The sequence below is a fragment of the Myotis yumanensis genome, unplaced genomic scaffold (assembly GCF_028538775.1).
Source record: "Myotis yumanensis isolate MYYU_CA2020_CCGP unplaced genomic scaffold, mMyoYum1.0.hap1 SCAF_10, whole genome shotgun sequence".
NCBI classification, from domain to species: domain Eukaryota; kingdom Metazoa; phylum Chordata; class Mammalia; order Chiroptera; family Vespertilionidae; genus Myotis; species Myotis yumanensis.
In genome coordinates, this window is record NW_027223761.1 from 54,145,709 (window position 1) to 54,168,235 (window position 22,527).

A 22,527-nucleotide genomic window follows, 5' to 3' on the forward strand; every position below is an offset into this window, starting at 1 on the left:
GGCCCCGGAAAAGCTGGTAGCCACTAGAGTAAGGAATTAAGGTTGGGTTTTTGGCTCATTTCTTTCTTTAAAAAAATATTTTTATTGCTTTTAACAGGGAGAGAGAGAAAGAAACTTCAATGTAAAACATCTATTGGCTGCCTCCTGGGCATATGCCCTGCCTGGGAATTGAACCCACAACCCCTCGGTACACAGGACAATGCCCAACCAACTGAGCCACACTGGCCAGGGCATGGCTCATTTCTTTTAAAGTGGCAAAAGAACAGCAAATTCTTGAAGCATTGGCTGGGTAGCTCAGTTGGTAAGAGTACCATCCCAATACACCAAGGTTGTGGGTTCAATCCTCAGTCAGGGCACATACAAGAATCAACCAATGAATGCTTAATAAGTGGAACAACAAATCAATGTTTCTCTCTCTCACCCTTCCTACCACCCCAATTCTGAAAAAAAAAAGAGTAAGAAATTCTATCAAATTCAGTAAGTGCTATTTATGTATATCTTAACACGATAAACTGCTAAGTTTAATCCATTTCTTTTTCTATCTCAGTCATTTGAAATATTTTATAGATGAATTCACATGTCTGACATCTAAGCCCAAGTTTTATAAAGATGTAGATTTTAAAAAACCAAACACCCACTACCTAGGTGATGCTGCTAAAATCTTCTCTACCCGCCCACGCTGATGTCTCATTTTTCCTGAAATCTAACCAACCAAATTAGCATTTGATTCTCTAATTGTTATACCATTTAGTTGAAGTGGAAAAGGGGTAAGTTTCCTGGGCTCACTTTTTATATGTTACCATCCTCTCCCCACATGCACGTTGTGCTGAGTGAGGCGCTACAGATAGAAAAGATGCTAATAATCACCCAGGGGCTGGTGGGCAGATGTGAAGGAGGAGATGAGCACTCAGTGCAGAGAGAGCACCATCCTGCTTTCCTCCAGGCAGAACGTGGGTCATCCCCACACTCCTCCCGCTAATACATATGAAGCATGTTTTGTACTGGGTCCCATGCTTGGCACTTTACATGCCTCATCTCATTGAATCCTTAGAATCTCACCATAACGTACAAAGGCTTTAGTCAACTGCCAAAGACAGCTGTCTTGCCTCCTCTGTATGTTAAAGGCCATATCTGTTTGTCTGTTCATTCACTCATTCATTAATCCCCTGTCATATACCAGGCCTATGGTTGGAATCACGCATTAAAAAAATCAATTGACAGCCCTAACTGCAATGTCAGCTCCTGTGGTGCAGAGAGAGTGCGGGCACTTTCCGAGGAAAGCCAGAAGAGCTGTGAAGCCCTCCAGCCTGGCCTCCATACCTTCCCCTGAGCCTTCCTCCTTTTCCAGCTATTCATCATGATTAGGCAAAGGCCTAACATCATAGGCAGGACCTGGTTGATATTATCTAGTCAACTGGATAATAAGAATCAGCAGGCTGGCCAGAAAGGCTGACTGATCCATTTTCCAGCATTCAGATAGGTGACTTGAAAATACTCTTAGATATTTATTTTGAATGTGAGAGCTGGGAGGCACTTTAGATAGTTACAAATGGACCCACTTTATAGATAAAAAAAATTGAGGCCCCAAAAATTCAGAGCTTTGCCCAAAGTCACACAGAACTGGGCCGGCTTGACTCCTGGCCAATGCTCTTTTCACCACCCCAGCCTGCCTCTGGGAGCCAAACAGGATTTCGGCTTCTAACATGGCTATCACGCTTCACTCTTTCTACAGAGGAACTCAACCTTTGATAGAGAATCTGAAAACCAACACACGTGAAAATGAAATACACTGCAAATGATCCTTAGCATGGCAAGTGAGAGGCAACGCATGTCCCTTGCGTCACAGACACATCGCAGATCCCCACAATACGCTGAGATACAGCACAGCGTGGGGCGGTGGTTCTCAACCTTGGCTGCACATTAGAATCACCTGGGAATCTTTTTAAAATCCTGATTTCTGGGCCTCATCCTCTGGAAATCGGGATTTTAAAAAGATTCCCAGGTGATTTTAATGTGCAGCCAAGGTTGAGAACCACTGAGCTACACTGTTATGTGGGTGAAAGGGGAAAATGCATGGGAAGCTTTGTGTACAACGTAGTTCCTTAACAAATGCTGGTTTCTTTCCTCTTTGCTTTGACAGAAAACACCACCAGAGGTCCTGGGAAGCAATGGCAACTGCCTTCATTTCAAAGAAACTAGGTCTTAAGGATGCAGCTGAGAATCATAAGAAGTGGTTGCGGTTGAGATGGTATCGACTATGAGAACGCCCATCACCATAGATGTGGTTGTGTGTGCATGGGGTGGAGGACGTGGTGCTGGGTGGTGCACAGACGCACATGAGCAATGATTTCCTGCTGGCCGTGACGCAAAGCCCAGGAAACACCACCTCTGAAGTGTGTGATTTTTAAACCATAAAAGACTAAAATTACATATGTGTATATGATGGGGGCGGGGTGGGGAAGAGAGAAAAAGAATCCATCCTGATGTCTGCTTCACTGCTGGCTTGTGAAATGTCTCCAGCCGGTCGTTAGGGAAGCAAGCTGGGTAGAGATGCATGGTAGTACCTGGGCTCCGCACGTGCGGCCAAGGGGAGAGCGGCAGCATGAAAGACAGTTGTGGTGGCAACAGTGACTTGAACTGTTATCTTCCAACTGTACCCCAGAGAACCACAGTGGAGATTCCATTGGGTTCAAGTCCATGTTCTACCATTAACAGTTGAGTGATTTGGGAACTGGACATTTCCCCTGTCTGGCACTCATTCTTCTCATCCATGAAATCAGGACGGGAAGTAACACGTAGGCTAAATCTTTTCCAAAGTGTCTCCAACGAGCTTGGATGCGGATTATTCAAAGCACTGGATATCTCGGGCATGGCAAGCAGATTTCAGTTTGAATGCCAAATCTCCTCTACGACCATACGGAAAAGGATTCTGAGGCAGTGTCTGGTTTTAATGAGGACATTCATTAGTGATGTCCTCATGGCTATAGGAGGATTATACTCCAAAGTCTATAACAAGTTAGCCTTGGAAGAACTGTCTCGATGTTAGAGGTAGGTTTGATTTTCTAATGTTTTACTTAAGCCAATATTACAATTACATAATTTAATTTCTAAAGCCATATGCCAATCAGAATGACTGGGGCATTATAAAATCCTGTGTAGGGAAACAAGGTTGAGATTTTAACTCTGAAATTGACAATCCATTACATATATAAAGGCCATACATGGTAATATACATGGTAAATTCTTTGAGGACTGAAACCATGTTTCAATCATCCTAGAAGTATCTTCATATCATTGTGCAGAGCAGTTCACCATACTTAAGAGGTACTCACTTAAATTTCACTGCATTAAATAATTGAGAGTTTTTAGGAATAATTTCCTCCTAAGGAATCAGACTACTAACCAGAGACTTCTGTCCTTTTTCAGAGGTAAGGGTGAGTGGTGAAAGGGAATTAAAACATATGCATCACCTATTATGAGCTAAGAAGATTAAGAATTATTTTACTTAATCCTAGCTTTAGTCCTTTAACTTTGGCACTATGGTCATTCCCAGTCTCTAAGCTGAGGTCCAGAGAAGTTAAATAATTTGCCCAATAAACCATAATTGATCAGTGGTAAGGATAGTCAGTTTTGACTCCAAAGTCCATGCAGGGAAGTTCTTTCCTTGTGTCATGATGAAAGCCTTACTGTTCTTCTGAAAGAATAGTAACAATGAACAGTATGGGGTAGAGGGAACAGCACTGGACTAAAACCTTTTCTTAGTATGGCTATAGCACTGACTAGCTATGTGACCCTGGGCAAATCACTTCCCCGCTCTGGGCTTTACCTTCTTTATCTATACAGTGACTGATATGGACCAAAACAATCTACTTTCCAGAACTGTCCAGCTGTAACTCTGGTGGAAGAGTCAAAACCAAATAGCTGACAGATGGTGAGAGCGCTGGAAAACAAAAGCCTACTGAATAGCATTTTCAGAAACTAGACACCTAGCCCTGGCCGGGTGGCTCAGTTGGTTAGAGCATCATCCTGTACACCAAAAGGTTATGGGTTCAATTTCCAGTCAGGGCACATACCTAGGTTGTGGGTTCCATCCTGGTCGGGGTGTGTACTATGGGAGGCAACTAATTGATGTTTCTCTCTCACATCGATGTCTCTCTCTCTCTCTCTCTCTCTCTCTCTCTCTCTCTCTCTCTCTTCCTCTCTCTCTCAAAATCAATTTTTAAAAAACCACACAAACCAGAGACCTAGTACTGGTTCCACCAGCCCAGGTGCAAAACAACCTCAGAACCATCCTCTTTGGGACAAGTCCCTTCAGTCCCAAAGGAAAGAGGGGATCAGAACATGACTCCTCTTGTGTGGAGCAGGCCATCAGTTGGGCCTCTTTCAGGGCCCACAGGCTATGGGCTCGTGCTCACCTGCTCCTCCTGCACAGCATCACTCCTCCCCAGGCCCAGAGTCCTGGACCTGCCCATGGCCTAGTCAACATGGACTTGACCAAAAAGTCCCCCAGAATGGTGGTGGTAAACAGGGCTTGGCTCACACCAGGTTCCAAGCCTTCTTCCTATCAGTTTTCAAAAGCAAAAATCAAGGGCAGCACCAGTAGCAGCTACTGGGGCACCGTCAGAAACAATGGACGGAAGGAAGGTCTGCAAACCCACCACTACAAAGGGCTCAGTATTTCTGCTGCAGCCACAGACTGGCTGATGCCAGAGGCTCCACACCCACGCCCCTTACAAGGCTTGGGCAGAAGTCTGCATTGTTGAGGATATTTTCATCAACTACTGCAGGTGCCCAAGAAACACCTCCACTCTACACACCTAGAATCACAGAGCTACATGGAAGACTCAGCAGGCTGTAATTCCAGGGGCTAAGAAAATACAGAAGGTGGTGGGGGGGGAACAAATCTCTCTTGCAAGGTGGCTGGGTAGATAGAGGAGGCAGAATTGCAGACCACACATAACACCGTGAAAGTGGAAGGAGTTGAAGGAACTTGCAGCAATCCAACATTCACAATTCAGGCTTCCTGAAGTAGGAGGACACACAGCTTTCTCCATCTTGTCTTCTGAGAGGCTAATGCAATTCCCACTTGCTAGAATCAACTAATATTTAAGTTGATTAATATTTTCTCTGTGCTGCCCCCTCCCCTTACTTCTAAAATAAAATGACAAACAAAATAGATCCAGAGACATGGAAGCATGCAACAGGCTGATGATTCTCAGAGGGAAGAGGGAGGGGGTGGGAAGAGATTCACCAAAGAACTTATATGCATACTAGAGGCCCAGTGCACGAATTCGTGCATGGGTGGGGTCCGGCTGGCCCGGCCCCTGATCGGGCCGATCAGGGCTGGGCAGCTGGGGAGAGGGGCTGTAGGTGATTGGCCGGCAGGCCCTGCCCCCAATAGGGGTAGGGGGGCCGATTGGGGGCGTGGCCAACCGTGAGGAGGGGTGTGAGTGGTGAGCCAGCCAGCCCCGCCCCCAAATGGGGTGTGGGGGCCGATTGGGGCCAGTGGCCTGGGGGCGGGACCATGGGTGGTTGGCCAGCCCTGTCCCTCATCAGAGTGGGGGGGCAGAGGTGACTGAGGGGAGGATATTTTCATCAACTACTACAGGTGCCCAAGAAACAGAGGAGGGGCTGCAGGAGGTTGGCTGGTCGGCCCTGCCTCCTATTGGGGTTGGGGGGGTGATCAGGGGCGGGGCTGGCCAGGGGGGAAGGGCTGTGGGGGGTTTGGCTGGCCACCCTGCCCTCGATCGGGGTGGGAGAGGCCGATCAGGGGTGGGGCTGGCTGGGGGGAGGGGCCATGGGAGGTTGGCCAGTTGCCCCCATGCCCCCATCGGACCAGTTTGCTGGCCACAGTGGGTGTCATAGTGACCGGTGGTTCAGGTGGTTGGCTTTTTATATAGATAGATGTGCATAACCCATAAACACAGACAATAGTGTGATGAAGGCCTGGGGAAGAGGGGGCAAGGTGAAGGAGGTCAATGGGGGTGAAAAAAGGGACATCTGTAATACTTTCAAAAATAAAGATAAAATTTTTAAAAATAATAATAAAATAAAATAAAAAGGGTGTAACAGTCCCACCTGGCCACAGCTCAGGTTGCTGTAACATGAGGATAACATTCATGAAAGAACTTTATGAACAGTGAATGGGTACTGCATTAATGCTACCAAGAGGCTCTGATGGCTGATCAGTGTAAACCTCCTGCCCCTTCTGGGGAAACAGCTCGTTTCCTGCTGAGAATGGGGAGCAGTGGCCTATCCAGGGGACTGGGGGGAGGAGCATGACAAGGAATGAACCCCATTCTCATGATCTCCACTACCTACAGCCACCTCCTGTCACCATCACAGTTCAGAGTGCTAGCTCACACCAAGACACCACCCCCTTTTCCATGGCTAGGCCCCAGGATGGCCTGTCTGCTATTGCTTTCTCAGGACGAGGAGGTGGAGTTAGTGAATGGGTACCTGACGACCAGGATTTGATTCTCACTTCGGACACCTAGGGACTGTATGAGCGTGGGCAAGTCAACTGACCTGTCTCAAAGTCAATTTCCTCACACATCAGAGGGGGTGAAATTATAGCCTCCCACATCCCCCAACTGCATAAGAGTGCTGTGAGCTCAGAAGAAAGAATGGGCGTGCAAGCCCTTTGCAATTCGTTAGGCACTGTCTAAACGTGAATTAGTGGTAGTGGCCATAGTGAGACACTCTGGAGTGACTTCCGCATGTTCACTGATAAAGCATCACATCAGTTAGGGTCAGAATATGGGAAATGATGTGAATAAACCCATTATTCAGGATCCTTGTGGGCCAGCAAATAAGAACACGGCTTACGCTCCTTTGGGAGAACTACTGAGACGGGGATCATGCAGTTAATAGTAATCTATGTTCGGGAAGCCTTTTGCTGCCTCCAAAGCCCAACATTACAGGCAACGGTGGCAGGGCCTGGGCTCAAGCCTGCCCCCTCCACCACGTGGGCGAGTGAAAGTGGCAGAATGTTGACGTGGACCATTCGGGCTCCTCCCAACAAGGACAGTGTGTCACAGCGGCCACTCCTCCTTGTGGGACACAAATGAAAAACCGGCTCCCGCAGGGCCAATTTTAATTGCTCTTGAAACCAGCTTGAACTTTTCTGAAAGTATGCAGGAATGCGAGCTACTTCTCAATTTCTTTCCTTTTAAATATTGTATTAATTTCAAATATTTCTAGTTTGGTTTATAATTCAGTTTTAAAAAGTGTATTCCACGCACAAAAAAGAGAGATATCAACATACACATATCCATATATGTGGATGTCGAAGTATGTGTTATATTATTTTAGTTTTAATTCAGTGTTTTAAAAAGTTCAAGGAATTTAATTAGGTTTTGAATCAAGACTCTCTTTCTGGCAGGCGTCCTGTGGGATAAATTAAGAGATACCAAGGAGGAAAAAGTTCCATGCAGGAAGTAAACCTAAAATTGGAACCCATAAATTCAGGCTCCAAGTCAGAACTACCACTTATGGTTGAGGGAAAAAAAAAACCCCAAAGTGTCTCATTTTACGAACTGGCCCTCCATCCCCCTCCCGGGAGGACCTCTTGGCCCGTTACCTGACTCTCTCATCTTCAACCCTCTTCAGGGCAGCATCCCGCTGCAGGACCTTCATGATGGTCTCCTGCTCCTCCTCTGTCAGGAAGCTTAAGTCGATCATTTTGAAAGGCGTGCGCAAAAATAACAGTTACAAATCCAGCTTCAGATTCTCCAAGCTAACCAACTCTGACCGGAGCCCGGATGATTAAAAGATGCAAAAGCGACATGCAATGATATCTTGCTCAGTTCTGCAGCAAATGTCCTGCTTTGGCTCAGCGAAAGTTTTAGGTGGCCGATTGCAAAATCCTAAGTGCCCCTTCCAGGGAGGCAGGAGCGGCCTGTGGGGCGACGTGGAGAAGAGGCTCTCAGCAGGAAGCTGCATTCCTGGCCAGGCAGGTCACTGGGTCCTACAGCGGCATTTCCCCTCACGCCCCTTCTCTGGACCAGTTAATTCTCCTCCAGTCCTCGTCACCAGCTCGAGAGTGTCCCCAGCATCTGAGCACCACCGACCTGGGGAATCGGGAGACAGGAAATATCAGTGCGAGGTCCTTCCTGTAAGCGTTGCTCTTTGCTACAAGATTTCAAACATGCCTGGGGGTGTGAGATGGTCTCTGAGATCAGGGAAACCAGTTCTGCTGGCTTCCCGAGCAAATGGCAAATGGGTCAGGAAACACGCTTCTACTCAATGCCGGACCACCTCCCCGTGTTCACGATCCACTGAGGAAAGGGATGTGGGCACCAAGGATCTGGTTCTCAAACTCATGGGACACTAGGCTAAAAAGTCACAGTGAAAGTCCGCAAGACCAGGAAGACATGATTCCAGCTGCCAAGTGACTGTGGGTAAGAGATTAGAAATAAAAATTCCCAAATGCTCCCTTCCTCATGAGTAGGAGTGTGCCACGGGAGGACATCTGTGTCTGTAATGACAGGAGAGCTAGGGTCAGGTAGAGGTAGTTTGCAAAGCAGTGGGAATTGTCACTCTTCACCTAGTCCCGCCCCTAATCTTTGCTGGGCCTGGAGCCGCTCACCAAGCTCATCTCCCTTCATTTCTGAGCACGAAGAACACTGATTGGTATGTGTATATAAATCGGGGGAAAGAAAGAGGCAGAATTTCAAAATACCCTACCATCCAAAGTGAGCATTTTAAAGTAGGACAACGGGCAAGAATCCGGTTTTCTCCGAGGCATCTTAAACCCATGCGCAATGGGAAGAAGGTGAGATCTGAAGAATGCCCCAACCAGCCAGGACTGCAGAGATGACCAACTCCAGGACCGGGGTTCTGTTACCAAGCGCAGTGCTGCACATACCGTGGGTGCTAAAAACCAGGTGTTCAGTATGTATGAAAGTAGCCTCCCTTGAGAATAAAATGGAGTGTGTACACTAGTGAGTGGTTTTTATGAGTAGATTCTTTGTTTGGGCAACTGCTGGGAAGTACCCCCTCCACCACTTGTTAGCTAAGAACCATTAGGCAAGTTACCTCCTACTGTGAGGCTCTGGTTCTCTCATTGTACTTGACAATAGGACCAAATAAAATAGCACATACCTTGCATCCTGTACCAAAAAGAGCTACTAAAACTATATTCTGGCTTCCTTTCTGAATTCACTCTTTTGTTTCATCCAGCTGAATCAGAGTGCACTTGGTTGTGTGCTTCCCTTTTCTCTTTTGAACTATGTTTGCTAGCTCCCCCATGAAGTTTGGCCTTCACAGACAGGTACTCCGAAGACCTTTGTTTTATCTTCCTGTATCTCTTTACAAAATGTCCAGAGAGAGTGCTCAGATAAATAGTAAGACAATACTTCATTCATTCATTCATTCTCTCTCTCTCTCTCTCTCTTTTTACATTTTGCAAGCATTTGCCTGCTATTCATCTTGAAAACTATTCATCCTTCAAGATGAAAGTCTCCACTTCCAGGAAGCCTTCCAGAACTTCCATAGCCAGAGTTAAATGCAGTCGTAGATTTGCTTATTGTTCCTAACTCTTCGTTCCCTTCCTGACGTAGAACTACACAACCATGTTGCCATTAGAGCAAGCAGAGTATTCATCCCTACCTGCCTGATGTTGGGCTTGGCCTGTGACTTACTGTGGCCAATGGAATGTTACAAACGTGATGTAAGCACAGGCTGTAGATGTGCTGTGTTGTCTGGCTCGGCTTCTTATACTCCAGCATATGCCACAAGAGCTTGCCCCAAGTAGCTGTTGCCTCTCCAGTCTGGGTGCCAGAAAGAGAGATACAAGGACAGACCAGAACCTGACCCACCTGCAGCAGGGTCACCCCAGCTGACCTATAGCTATGGAAGTAAGAAATAAATACTTGTTGAAAGCCACTAATGTTTAGGGTTGTTACATAGTATTTTTGTTTTGTTTTGTTTTTATTTATTTTGGAGTGGAAGGGAGGGGGGTAGACAGAGAGAGAGAAACATCGGTGTGAGAGAAACACGTAGATTGGTTGCCTCCTCCCCGGACATCCGAATGAGGTACATGCCCTTGACTGGAATCGAACCTGGGACCCTTCAGTCTGCGGACAGATGCTCTTCCTACTGAGCCTAACCATCCAGGACCATACTATTTTTGACTTCACAAAAACTTCTCCTCCATCTGTATACCTCCACTGACATAATTATTTGTCTTCCTTCAGTCGCTACCATTTGACTGCGAGTCTCTCAATACGAATAAATAAGGGAACAAGTAAATGGATGAAGGGACCTAATGCAAAGACAGAACTTCACCAGGGGCCGGCTATGTCAATTCTTCCATGCACAGTAGCTTTCTTTCATGCCCGGTAACTTCCTTAGATCTCAAAGGCTGGCAAGGAAGTGGATTCAGGCCACATTCTGGGAACCACGTCCCCGATGAGGCATTACACTGCTCGCCCCATGGTTCAGTGGGAGATTGTTGTTAAGTTCAATGCAGGGGCGGGAGGTCAGGAAGAGAACAAAAGGGAAAAACCACTTAGGTTGTCCAGCAGTGTTAGCTGGCAGGGTGCTAAAGGGGGAAATGCTGGTTTCCACACCTTCGGGCAGAACTATAAGCAAAGCGGTGCTTCTGTGTAAAAGCTCCTAAGGGTTAAACGTTTTCCTAAAAATAAGCTTTCCGTGAGACAAAGGGCAATATCCTCATTTCACAAACGAAGGCGTGAAGGGCTGGAACCCTTGGTTCCTAACTGAGCAGCCAGGAGTCACTGCCCAGCCAGATGGCCATTGGGGCTCTTCAATACCAGGTGCTCCCCAATTTCCCCTATCTGGGGTGTTACCCATCACGGGAGCTAATCGAACATTTCATCCACTTAACATGCATTTACTGAGAGCCTTTTTGTGCCTGGCCCTGTTCTAAACACTAAAGAAACGGCAGTTAATAAAACAGAAATAAACTTCCTGCCCGTTGCAGAGCTCACATGCTAGTTGCAGGAGACAATGTTCAAGCTAAATAACTTGGGAGATGAGGAAACAAGCCACACAGAGATCAGGGACCTGAGGTGGGAGGGTGTCTGGTGTGGTCGGGAACCCGCAAGGAGGCCAGTGCCGAACTCTCCGACGGGCCAGGAGGACAGGGCGGGGCAGGTCAGAGAGGAAACAGATCAGGCTGTGTTAGGTTCTGTATGGGCTGTAAGATCTCTGGCTTTTTCCCTGAGATAAAACAGCCTTAAGAGAGAAAGGGGGGGAAAAAGAGAGAGAATAAATATTTACTGGTCGCCTGCTATGCGTATGGCACCTTACATACATCATCACCCCATAGGCTCCTCACAAGGTCTGGGCAGGTACTGTGTTATCTGTGGTTTTGAAACGAGGAGAGCAAGGCTCAGCAAGCTTGTGCTCGGTGGAGCTGGCATCCGTTAGTGCAGTGGTTCTCAATCTGTGGGTCGCGACCCCTTTGGTGGTAGAAAGACCCTTTCACAGGGGTCGCCTAAGACATCCTGCATATCAGATATTTACATTACGATTCATAACAGTAGCAACATTACAGTTATGAAGTAGCAACGAAAATAATTTTATGGTTGGGTCACAACATGAGGAACTGCATTTAAAGGGCCAGAAAGTTGAGAACCACTGCGCTAGTGGTTCTGTCAGATTAAGCCACCCCAATGCTGACATCTCATTTAATTCCCCCTCCGCACAGATTTCTCAAACTGGGGAAGCAGGACAAAACTCTTCCGTCTGGCTGTGGATTCTCGTTCTCTGCTTACGCATCAAAGCATCACTGGCCCACAGCTGGCGGTCAGCATGGGTGCAACCTCAGTGCAAAAATTGGGAGGAATGAATTTTGGCCATAGGGATTCCTGATGTGTTCACAGGAGTAGTGCCAGTGTGAGCAAAAAGTCGTCTTCAGGTTCAGCCCTCCCTCCCACGCCTCTTCTGCATGCTGCTGAGCCATTTCCCCGCCAAAAATCTGACTGAGACATGCTCCACACTTCAAACACTTCAGCAACTTCCCACTGCCTCAGACTAAGGCTCAGCGTCCTTATCGTGGCTGGTGGGACTCAACATGAACTGGCGCCTGCCTTCTTCCCCACGCTCCGCTCCTTAGGCCCCAGCCACACTGGGCTTGTCAGCTCCTTTTGCCTTTAGGCCCCTGCAGAAGCTGTTCCTTCCTCCTGAAATACCCTTCGCTGAGCTAATACCTCTTGAATCTCAAGTTAGAGGTCACTTATTGTGCAAAAGCCTCCCCTAACCTCTCAAGGCCAGGCTGGGTGTCCCTCCTGTGTGCTCCTTAGCACTGCCTTCCTCAGTGAGGGTGCCTCACACTGCCTCAAATCCCTGTCTACGCCTGTTTGCCCCTCACTAGTTTGTGAGCAAGGCTGGGCCTCTCAGTGCTTGCTGTCCGCAGCACCTGGCCCTGTGCCTTGTTCCTACTGGGCATTCAAGTATTGAACACATGAACACAAGTCCCCTTAACAATAAAAAAACAAAACACCAGGTCCACATTATGCATCAAGTTCCAGCTCCAGGTCCTTTGTGTGACGGTGTGGTCTCAGTTTTCTCCCCCAGATAATGGGTATATTCACTCCTGCTTTCCCCTCCTTATTACTGTGAAGCTCTGGGGAGAATGCAGGGCACCAGCAAGGACAAATAAGGGATGAGCAGCAGTTGGAGCGGCAGCACAAAGGGGAAATTTGAGGGCTCCAAATGCAGACTATGCTTATGTGGGTTTCCATGCGTCAGCCCTGCCATGCCACGTCGATAAAAGGCAATACTCTTCCCCTGGTCCGCTGTACAGAAGTGAACCTGAGAAAGCAACCAAGGCCCCAAACAGTTGGCACTTGCTTCTAATGGCAGCGAAGAGAAGAGCAAGGCTTGTAGCGCTAATCCCACTCACTCTGCCTGACCAAACCCCGGATAAAGCCTGATGAGCCAACGCATGTGCTCCCCCACTCACTCTGCTGCCAGGAGGCCACATGGCACCCTCTCCTTTCCCAGACGGCTGCTATGGTGCCAAAGCCTCAGACCCAAGGAAGGGGAGGAAAACTTGGGTAAACAGTGACTCTCACATGATGAGGTTTTCAGAAGAGAAGCACACTGTTCTGACAGTCCCATGACATCAAGAATGAAGGCCTGAGAGAAAAATCTGGGAGGGAGCAGGAGCAAATACATTTGAGTCGGGGTGGGGCTGGGGAGAAGGGCGCTGGACAGATACGGCCTGATCCAGTAGGAGGCTCACGCCCAGCAGTGGCAAAGCATCACACGCAAAGCCAGATGCTCTGGGAACTTCCTAGATCACAGAGGCATCAAAGGACACGTGGAATAACCCACAGATGGTTCAGGAAAAGCCTCGGAAGGAACGAGTGGCGTGAGACAATCAGAGAGCCTATGCTCTCCCCTTCTCTGCCGCATACTGAACTGGTGGGCAGCAGACCACCAGCCACACTGCCCGGGCACCTGTGCCGGAAGCAGCAGGTTCCCCTGTTGGGCTCCTCTACTTCTCAAGCTTTGTTTGCAGGTGGTTGAACTTGCCTGTAATTTGCACCCTTTGCCTCCAGTCTGCCCTGCCAGCCTCAGCTCACGCTCCCTTTCCCATAACAATCTAAAGGGAAGAAGGCTTCCATGCTCTCCCAAGCCTCTTTCCTTCAGCTGTTCCTCACATGATGCTTCCCCGAGCCTCTCATGATCATGGTCATTTTTCTCTGGACTGAAAATGGAGCAGGTGGTGCTTCACACATATAATCCCACTGAATCCCTCTGACCATGCTGTGCAGCCCACACTGGGCTCGAGGAGTTAAATAACTTGTCTACAGTTGCTCTACCAGAGCAGGATTTCAATGCAGGGCTGTACACTCTAAAGCCAACGGTTTTAATCTTCACTACATCAACATCCCCCTTATTCTCAGAGAGCTCACAGGGTTAGAGACAAAGATGAGACTAGAATCAGGTTTCCTGATGCCCAGGCTGGCTCTTTCCCCCTGCTGTTCCTCCTTCTGTTCCTTCTTTCTTTTGTCATCGCCTATGGGCACCGTGCCTGGGCCTCAAAGCCAGGCATGCTCTTCTATGCACAACTTGTTAGGAATAGGAAAATTACGGGGCCCCTTGCGTTTGTTTTATGGACAGATCTGGGGCAGGGGGGGAAGGACAAGCATGTGATAGACAAAAAAAAGGGCTCCTGTGTCAACATGCAACCTGGGAGCCATCCCTGGAACCAGAAACTATTACTAAAGAAAACAACTTTATATGTTTACATTCAATCAGAATGCTTTGTTGTATGTTTATCCGGAAATGTGTTCCTATAAACGGCAAACTTTGTCCACAGCACTGTCAGGAAACAATGCTACATGAATATTTTCTTGTTTCTGCATGCTCGGGGCGTCTATCACTCTATTAAAAAACAGCCCTGCCCGGACGCTCAGTTGATTAGAGTGTTGTCCCCATATACCAAGGTTGTAGGATCAGTCTCCAATCAGAGACTTACAAGAAAACCAATGAATACACAAATAAGTGGAACAACAAATCGATGTCTCTCTCTCTCTTTTTCTCTCTCAAAATCAATTTTAAAAAAAGAAAAGGAAAAAAAGACATGCACATTACTCAACCTAATGTGTTACCTAACTTAGTGGGGAAAGAATAGTGCATTGTCTAGTGACTGGTTTAAAGCAGCCTCTCAAAAAAACATCACACACACACACACACACACACACACACACACAACAACAGGGAGTTGAGTGAAGAAATAAAATGAACTGAACTTATGAAGAAGTGAATAAATGAAAGAATGTAGGTGGAACAGCGAAGAAAAAGTTTAACCACTGTTTCGTTTTCTTTTTTGATTGAGGAACAACTAAACTATCAAAACTGACCGGCAACATCAAGAAACAGAGCTCTCACGTTTGTGAGGATTCTTCCAAAGGTGGTTTTTCTAATGTATTCCACTCCTCCAGCCCCAGGCTGATGGGGCTCACAGCTAATGCTTCCCGTAGACAGACTTGGTGATCTCAAACTAAGTACAGGGACAAGAAAAGGCTGCGTATACGTGAGGGCTCGCCCTTCCCCTCAATCTCGTATTCAAACCTACTGATCATGTCCTTAGAGCAGTGATTTTCAACCTTTTTCATCTCATGGCACATACAAACTAATCACCAAAATTCTGTGACACACCAAATAGTATATTTATTTGCTGATCTGACAAAAAAAAAATTGTATAATTTTTATTCATTCACACTGGACCCCCATTGTTGTGTTGGATGTTGTCATTTTTTTTATGTGACAATCTCAGGGAAAAGAGGTCAGTGCCCCTGACTAAATAGTCACGTATTGCATCTTTTAAAAATTCTTGTGACATACCGGTTGAAAATCGCTGCCTGAGATTTCTAAAAAGTTCATTTTATTTTTTATTTTTTATTTTGCCATTCTTAGGGCTCAGCTTTAGAATATGGTATCCACGGGAATCAAATATTTCAATCGAGCCCCAACCAAGGCCAAGATAATGGGCCATTTGAGGAAGACAGTATTTTACACAACCAACCCTCATACCAGTACTATGTTAAGTACTGGGAAAGGAGGCACAAGCCAAGGGCTGGGGGCCATAGGGATTTAGGAAAGGGAGAAAACACAGTGAGCCTGGAAGGCTAAATCAGAGATGCGAGTGGGCATTCTGGCCAAGAGCACTGGGCTATGAAACCACAAAGATGCTCAAAAAGAAGATTAGTAACTGAAGTACAGGCTATAAATGGGAAAACAGTACCTGGGTCTGACCCCAAGGGGCCTAACATGCCAAGAGGGAACATTTGAACCTAAATTTCACACATTTTCTAATCTTGCTAAATGTACCAGAGCTACCCTTTTCATCTATGTTTTCTTAGTTTTTGTCCAAAAGATAAAATCAGTAAAGAAAGAAAGGTGCTGGGATAATGGGCGGCTGAAAGTTCATTCTGAACTTCACACCTGGGCTGAAAACTCAAATCACTTCCAAAAAAAGAAGACAGTCTACAGAAGGGATGGCGTACCTCTGGCCAAACATCAGGAAGGAACTTTAAGACACAGTAGAACAAGGTCCATCTGCCATTGCTGGGAGCTGCTGTAAGAGCCACCCTATGTATGGGCTCACACTGGTGTCCCAGCCTGGGAAGCCCCAGGAGCCTCGCCTAAGTTCACATCCCCGGAGAGAGACCTCCTCTGCTCTTGGAACGGCAACATCCTCCACAGTCCCAGATCGCGATTCTGGAAGAGGGTAAATTGTGTGTCCCCAAAGTTCTGATGGTGCACACAGCCTCTGCCCGCAGGGCTTACCAGCCGTGGGCAAACTACGGCGGCCCGCAGGATCCGGATCCGGCCCGTTTGAAATGAATAAAACTAAAAAAAAAAAAAAAAAAGACCATACCCTTTTATGTAATGATGTTTACTCTGAATTTATATTAGTTCACACGAACACTCCATCCATGCTTTTGTTCCAGCCCTCCGGTCCAGTTTAAGAACCCATTGTGGCCCTCGAGTCAAAATGTTTGCCCACCCCTGGCTTAGACTCTGGAAAGGAGGGCAGGTGTGAACCAGGCCCAAGAAGTCCTACCGAGCAGAAAAGCAGAGTGCCACCAAACTTTGTACAGGGGCAGGGAGGAGAGGGGAAATCAATGTAGTCTCCAGGGCCAGGGGGGCTTCCTAGAGGAAATGGGACCTCTGTCAACTGTAAACTCCACAGTGCGGTCTAAATTGGGAGCTCTACCACTTTAATTGTATCATTATTGCTTGTATCCAAGGCTGGCAGATGAGCAGCAGATTCCCAGACACTAATTGCTCAAGACCTTCTGCATCAGACCCTCAGGGCTGAGGCCCAGGAATTTGCATTTGCTGACATGATGCAACTGTTTGGCCAGGTCTGGGAATCACAGCTACAAAGGATCCCAACGGGTCAGACGTGGCTGCTGACTGGTGACAGAGCACAGCCATTTGTCAAGGGAAGCATGTTCATTTGTTATGTCATTTGCTTTCCAGCTGTGACAAGAGCCAACACAAAAATGAAGTAACAGCGGAATCAGAGTCATAACTAGTTCTTTGTGCAGATGAAGAAGCTGAGACGCAGAGGGGTTAGACCAACAGCCTAAGGTCACACAGCTACCGAATGTGAGAGCCGGGACACTCAGAAGAGACCACCTTTACCTGCTGGGACATCTACCATGTCAACCTAAATAAGGATTTGCAAACGGGCTAATAAATGGGTTGGGCTGCATTTCACAGTACCCCTGAAACCAGCACACTGACAACAGCAGGCATTACAGATGAATTCTAGATTTAGTTATTTTCCAGGTTTCAAATTCAGAGGGAAGGAGGGGAGGAAACAACAGACTTATTAACCAGGCTAGAATTAAACCCAGCATCATAAAGTTAACTGAACTGTGGCAATCCCCAACTCAGACTTTACAAGGACCGCATAAAGCCTCACTTTGGATGCAATCATGTACATTCCTGCCTGGCCTGGGAGTGAGGGACTCTCTCCAAATGTACTACCTCAGGGGTTCCCAAGCATCACTACATTCGAATCACCTGAAAAGCTTTTTAAAGGGTCTCTTCACCCTCCATCTCCCCGCAGCTATTCTGATTTAACTGGGCTAGGGTTAGACTCCACCTGGGATTTTTTTTTTTAACTGCCTAGGTCAGTGGTTCTCAACCTTGGCTGCACATTAGAATCACCTGGGAATCTTTTTAAAATCCTGATTTCTGGGCCTCATCCTCTGGAAATTCTGTTTCTTTGTTACTAATGTTGTGGCCCCACCCATAACAAAGAAACAGAATTTCGGGAGGATGAGGCCCAGAAATCAGGATTTTAAAAAGATTCATTACTAATGTTGTGGCCCCACCCCATAACAAAGAAAGAATTTCTGGAGGATGAGGCCCAGAAATCAGGATTTTAAAAAAGATTCCCAGGTGATTCTACTGTACAGCCAAGGTTGAGAACCAGTGGTCAGCAAACTGCGGCTCACAAGCCACATGTGGCTCTTTGGCCCCTTGAGTGTGGCTCTTCCACAAAATACCACGTGCGGGCGCACATGTACAGTGCAATTGAAACTTTGTGGCCCATGTGCAGAAGTCGGTATTTTGTGGAAGAGCCACACTCAAGGGGCCAAAAAGCCGCATGTGGCTCTCGAGCCGCAGTTTGCCGACCACTGGGTGATTGCAACATGCAGCCAGCATTGAGATCACTGAACCAATAATCCACTACTTTTGGGGGCCCCTGCTTGAATCAAGGACCTAGGGGTGAGGCAAGCAAAGTACAAGGACACAGAATAAGAAGGCAGGGCTGTATCAGCATAGCACCCACAGCTGACGCACCCTGAGGCCTCCTTGAAAGTGAGGCACCTCGGGCACAAAATGTAAGGAGACACCCACTTTCAGGGTGCTCCATGCACAGTGTCAGCCCTGGCATGTCCCTGTATCCATAGATTTTGTGCCCAGGGCACCTCACTTGCCTCACCCTAGTCCCAGACATGCTCCAACCCCTTTGGCCAAGCCATTAACCCCTGGAGTGCCGGGAGCGCTCCTCCTGCAGTGTCACTATTAGATGCTAGTAGTTCACTCTTTATTGACAGATGGCACCTAAGTGCAGAAAACAAATGTAGTAAAGGTTTCCTTAAGTTTTTGAATATGTAACTTCATTTACTTGCGATTCATAATTTTTTTCCCTAAACTGCTGTAAAATCAGCAAAAATGCCTTGGCAATTTTAGCATCGTTCCTAGGATATTGGTTGGCACTCAAAGGGTTAATTATCCCAAAGAGACATCAAAATGCTACCCTGTGCAAGATCCTCCTTGCTCCTCTCCATCGTCTAAAGCAGGGGTGGGGAACCATTTATCCGCCAAGGGCCATTTGGATATTTATAACATCATTTGGGGGCCATAGAGAACAATCAGCTTAAAAATTAGCCTGCTATATTTGGTCAAACATTTAATTAACTCGCCCCTAATGCCTTGGCAGATAAATGATTTCTCGGGTCCTACACAGCCCTTGGGCTGGACATCCCCACCTCTGCTCTAAAGAGACACATTTTGAAACGGATGTAGGTGGATAATGCCTACGACATCTATGCACTATACCCCAGACATGAGTGCTATAACCGAGAGGAACACACTAAGTTTGGAGTCAACAATTGGAAGGGGATTCACCTTTTACTAGTTCTTTGGCAGCTCCCCTAAGGACGCAGGGTTTGTTTCTTGGTCTGTACCATGTGGGCTGCACGTCACAGGGTTACTGTGAGCATGACACTAAATGTAAATAAAATGGTGTGGGACACAGACGTGCTCCTAAACCCCTGGTGACAGTGCATCTCCACCATCACTAAATCCATCACCTCCCCACGCTGCCGGCAGTCGGGAGTGTTGCTACTGCTGCTTCGCCTATTCTCCTCATTATACAGTCTCCCACCTCCTCACCTTCTACCCCACTGTAAGAAGTCCAATTCCTGGTTTCTGCAAATACCCCTCTATCCTTCCCACCAGGCCTTTGAGGAGATCAAAAGAATATTCTAAATTTGGGGATGTCGGTTTGGCAATAGAGAGGTTGGATGGGAGGATCCCATTTTTAAATTACCAAGAATTCTTCTAAATCTTCTCATCTTAGGTCTGGACCTCAGTTTTAGAAAATCAAAAGTCAAGAGTTTGACATCTTGGTCTCTGGTTCAACATTAATAGCCCTCATCCAATTCTGCTTCCTCTAGTGGTGGGCAGAGAGGTGTCTTGGCATTCACATGTTCCCAGCATCAGGCATGGTGCCTGGCATACAGCCAGTGCCTCGTTTATTGAATAAAGGAAAGAAAAACATACATTAGAGGGGGAAAGCAAGACAATTCAACGGCACAGAGGGAAAGGAAGTTTACAAGAGTGGGACTAAAAAAGTTTGGCAAGTTATCTTCCATAGAGGTACCGTATTTGTTAATTCTCTGTGGTAGGCAGAACAATGGTCCTTCAAAGATGCTTGTATCCTAATTCCTGAACCTTTTGAATATGGTACTACATGGCAAAAGGGACTTTACAAATGTGATTAATCTTGGGATGGGTTTGCACAGCAAAGGAAACCATCAACAAAATGAAAAGACAACCCACTGAATGGGAGAACATATTTGCCAATGATACATTTGATAAGGGGCTAATATACAAAATTTATAAAGAACTTATAAAACTCAACACCAACAAAAACAAACAATCCAATTAAAAAATGGACAAAGTTCCTGAATAGACATTTCTCCAAAGAGGACATACAGATGGACAATGGAAATATGAAAAGATGCTCAACATCGGTAATCATCAGAGAAATGCAAATTAAAACCACAATGAGGTGTCACCTCACACGTCAGAATGGCTATGTTGGGGAGGATGTGGAGAAAAGGGAACCCACGTGCACTGTTGGTGGGAATGCAGACTGGTGCAGTCACTGTGGAAAGCAGTATGGAGTTTCCTCACAAAATTAAAAATGGACTGCCTTATGACCCAGTGATTCCACTTTTTGGAATATAGCCAAAGAAACCCAAAACACTTTTTCGTAAGAATATATGCACCTCTATGCTCATTGCAGTGTGCTTTATAATAGCCAAGATTTAGAAGCAGCCCAAGTGCCCAACAGTAGATGAGTAGATAAAAAAGCTGTGGTACATTTACACAATGGAATACTACTAGGCCATAAAAGGGCAGGAAATCTTACCTTTTGTGACAGCATGGAGGGACCTGGAGAGCATTATGCTGAGTGAAATAAGCCAGTCAGAGAAAGACAAGTACTATATGATTTTACTCATATGTAGAATTTAATGAACAAAATAAACAAATAAAACAGAAACAGACTCACAGAAAACAGACTCACAGCTGTCATAAGGGGGCAGGCGGAGGGGGGGAAGATTGGGAGGTTGGGTTAAAAAATATGAAGGAATTAAGCAAAAAAAAAAAAAAAACCCCTCATAGACAATAGTATGGTGATTGCAAGACAGAAAGGGGGTGGGGGAAGTAGAAGAGGGTAAAGAGGGGATAAATGGTGATGGAAAGAAACTTGACAATATTGTACTAGTGGCCCTGCGCACGAATCCGTGCACGAGTAGCTCGCTGCCACTTGCCTCAGCTGGCCGCCCCACCCACCGCCACTTGGAGCTCTCCACTGCACATAGCTCACTGCCCCGCCCTCCTGTAGCTCTCCGCTGCTTGTAGCTCACTGCCCCACCCTCCTGCTGTTCGGTTGTTATGTGATGGCGTCCTGGACCAATTTGCATATTACCCTATTATAAGTATAGATAATTTTACCTGTATACTTTTAAAAATATATATATTTTATTGATTTTTTACAGAGAGGAAGGGAGAGGGATAGAGAGTTAGAAACATCGATGAGAGAGAAACGTCGATCAGCTGCCTTCTGCACACTCCCTACAGGGGATGTGCCCACAACCAAGGTACATTCCCTTGACTGGAATCGAACCTGGGACCCTTCAGTCTGCAGGCCGACGCTCTATCCACTGAGCCAAACCGGTCAGGGCTACCTGTATACTTTTATTAACCAATATCAACTCCCCCCATTAAATTCAATATAAAAAAGAATCTTGTGATGGGGAGAATATTCTGGGTTGTCTAGGTAGACACAATGTAATCAGAAGGTCCTTATAAGAAGGATGGTCAGGAGGAGAGGGAAGAGATGTGAGGATGAAGGCAATTGTAGTGATATGTTTTGAAGATGGAGGAAGGGGCCGTAAGCCAAGGAATGCAGGCAGCCTCTAGTAGCTGGGAAAGGCAAGGGAACAGATTCTCCCCTAGAGTCTCCAGCAGGAACTCAGTCCTGTCAGCTCCTTGATTTTAAGGCCCATTGATTTTAAGACTCTTGATCCTTTCAAATTCTGACCTCCAGAACTGTAAGATAATGAATTTGTGTTGTTTCAAGTCACTAAGTGTGTGGTCATTTGTTACAGCAATAAAAGGAAACCAGTGTGCAGCCTGAGGACAGATTATGTGCCAAATTCACCTCTGAATCCCCAGCCTGTTGCCTGGAACTCTGCTGACGAAACACATCCTCATAAGCAACAGTGAGGAGGATGCTTTCCTCTCCTTGTCCCCTAGCCAATCAGCTGCCAGATTCAGTTGACTGAACCTCTGCAATCTCCCTCTAATTCAGCGGTTCTCAACCTCTGGGTCGCGACCCCTTTGGCGGTCGAAAGACCCTTTCACAGGGGTTGCCCAAGACCATCCTGCATATCAGATATTTACATTACGATTCATAACAGTGGCAACATTACAGTTATGAAGTAGCAACGAAAATAATTTTATGGTTGGGTCACAACATGAGGAACTGTATTTAAAGGGCCAGAAGGTGAGAACCACTGCTGTAATTCAACCCTTTCTCTCCTTTTCTACCACTCATTTAGTAATTGTCTCTGAACCCGGCTTCTTTCATTCCTGGTTCTCCCCATTTCTCTCTACTATACACAATTGAACTAGACTTATTCGCCAAAGCCCCACTTTCATGTGGCACATTCTGACTTTAAAAACTTCCCTAGTTCTTCCCTAATGGCAGAGTAAGTCCAAATT

The 22,527-nt window shown here is 46.5% G+C and overlaps 1 protein-coding gene across 12 annotated transcripts in view; it reads right to left on the reverse strand.

Moving 5' to 3' along the window:
* Positions 1 to 22,527, reverse strand: part of SYTL2 (synaptotagmin like 2) — a 112,037-nt gene that overhangs the window by 55,810 nt on the left and 33,700 nt on the right. For all 12 annotated transcript variants that reach the window (XM_070425786.1, XM_070425787.1, XM_070425784.1 and 9 more), the window contains exon 2: positions 7,583 to 8,072. In XM_070425786.1, the coding sequence (XP_070281887.1) occupies positions 7,583 to 7,683 (101 nt within the window). In that variant the 5' untranslated portion in view covers positions 7,684 to 8,072. The remainder of the gene's footprint in view (positions 1 to 7,582; positions 8,073 to 22,527) is intronic.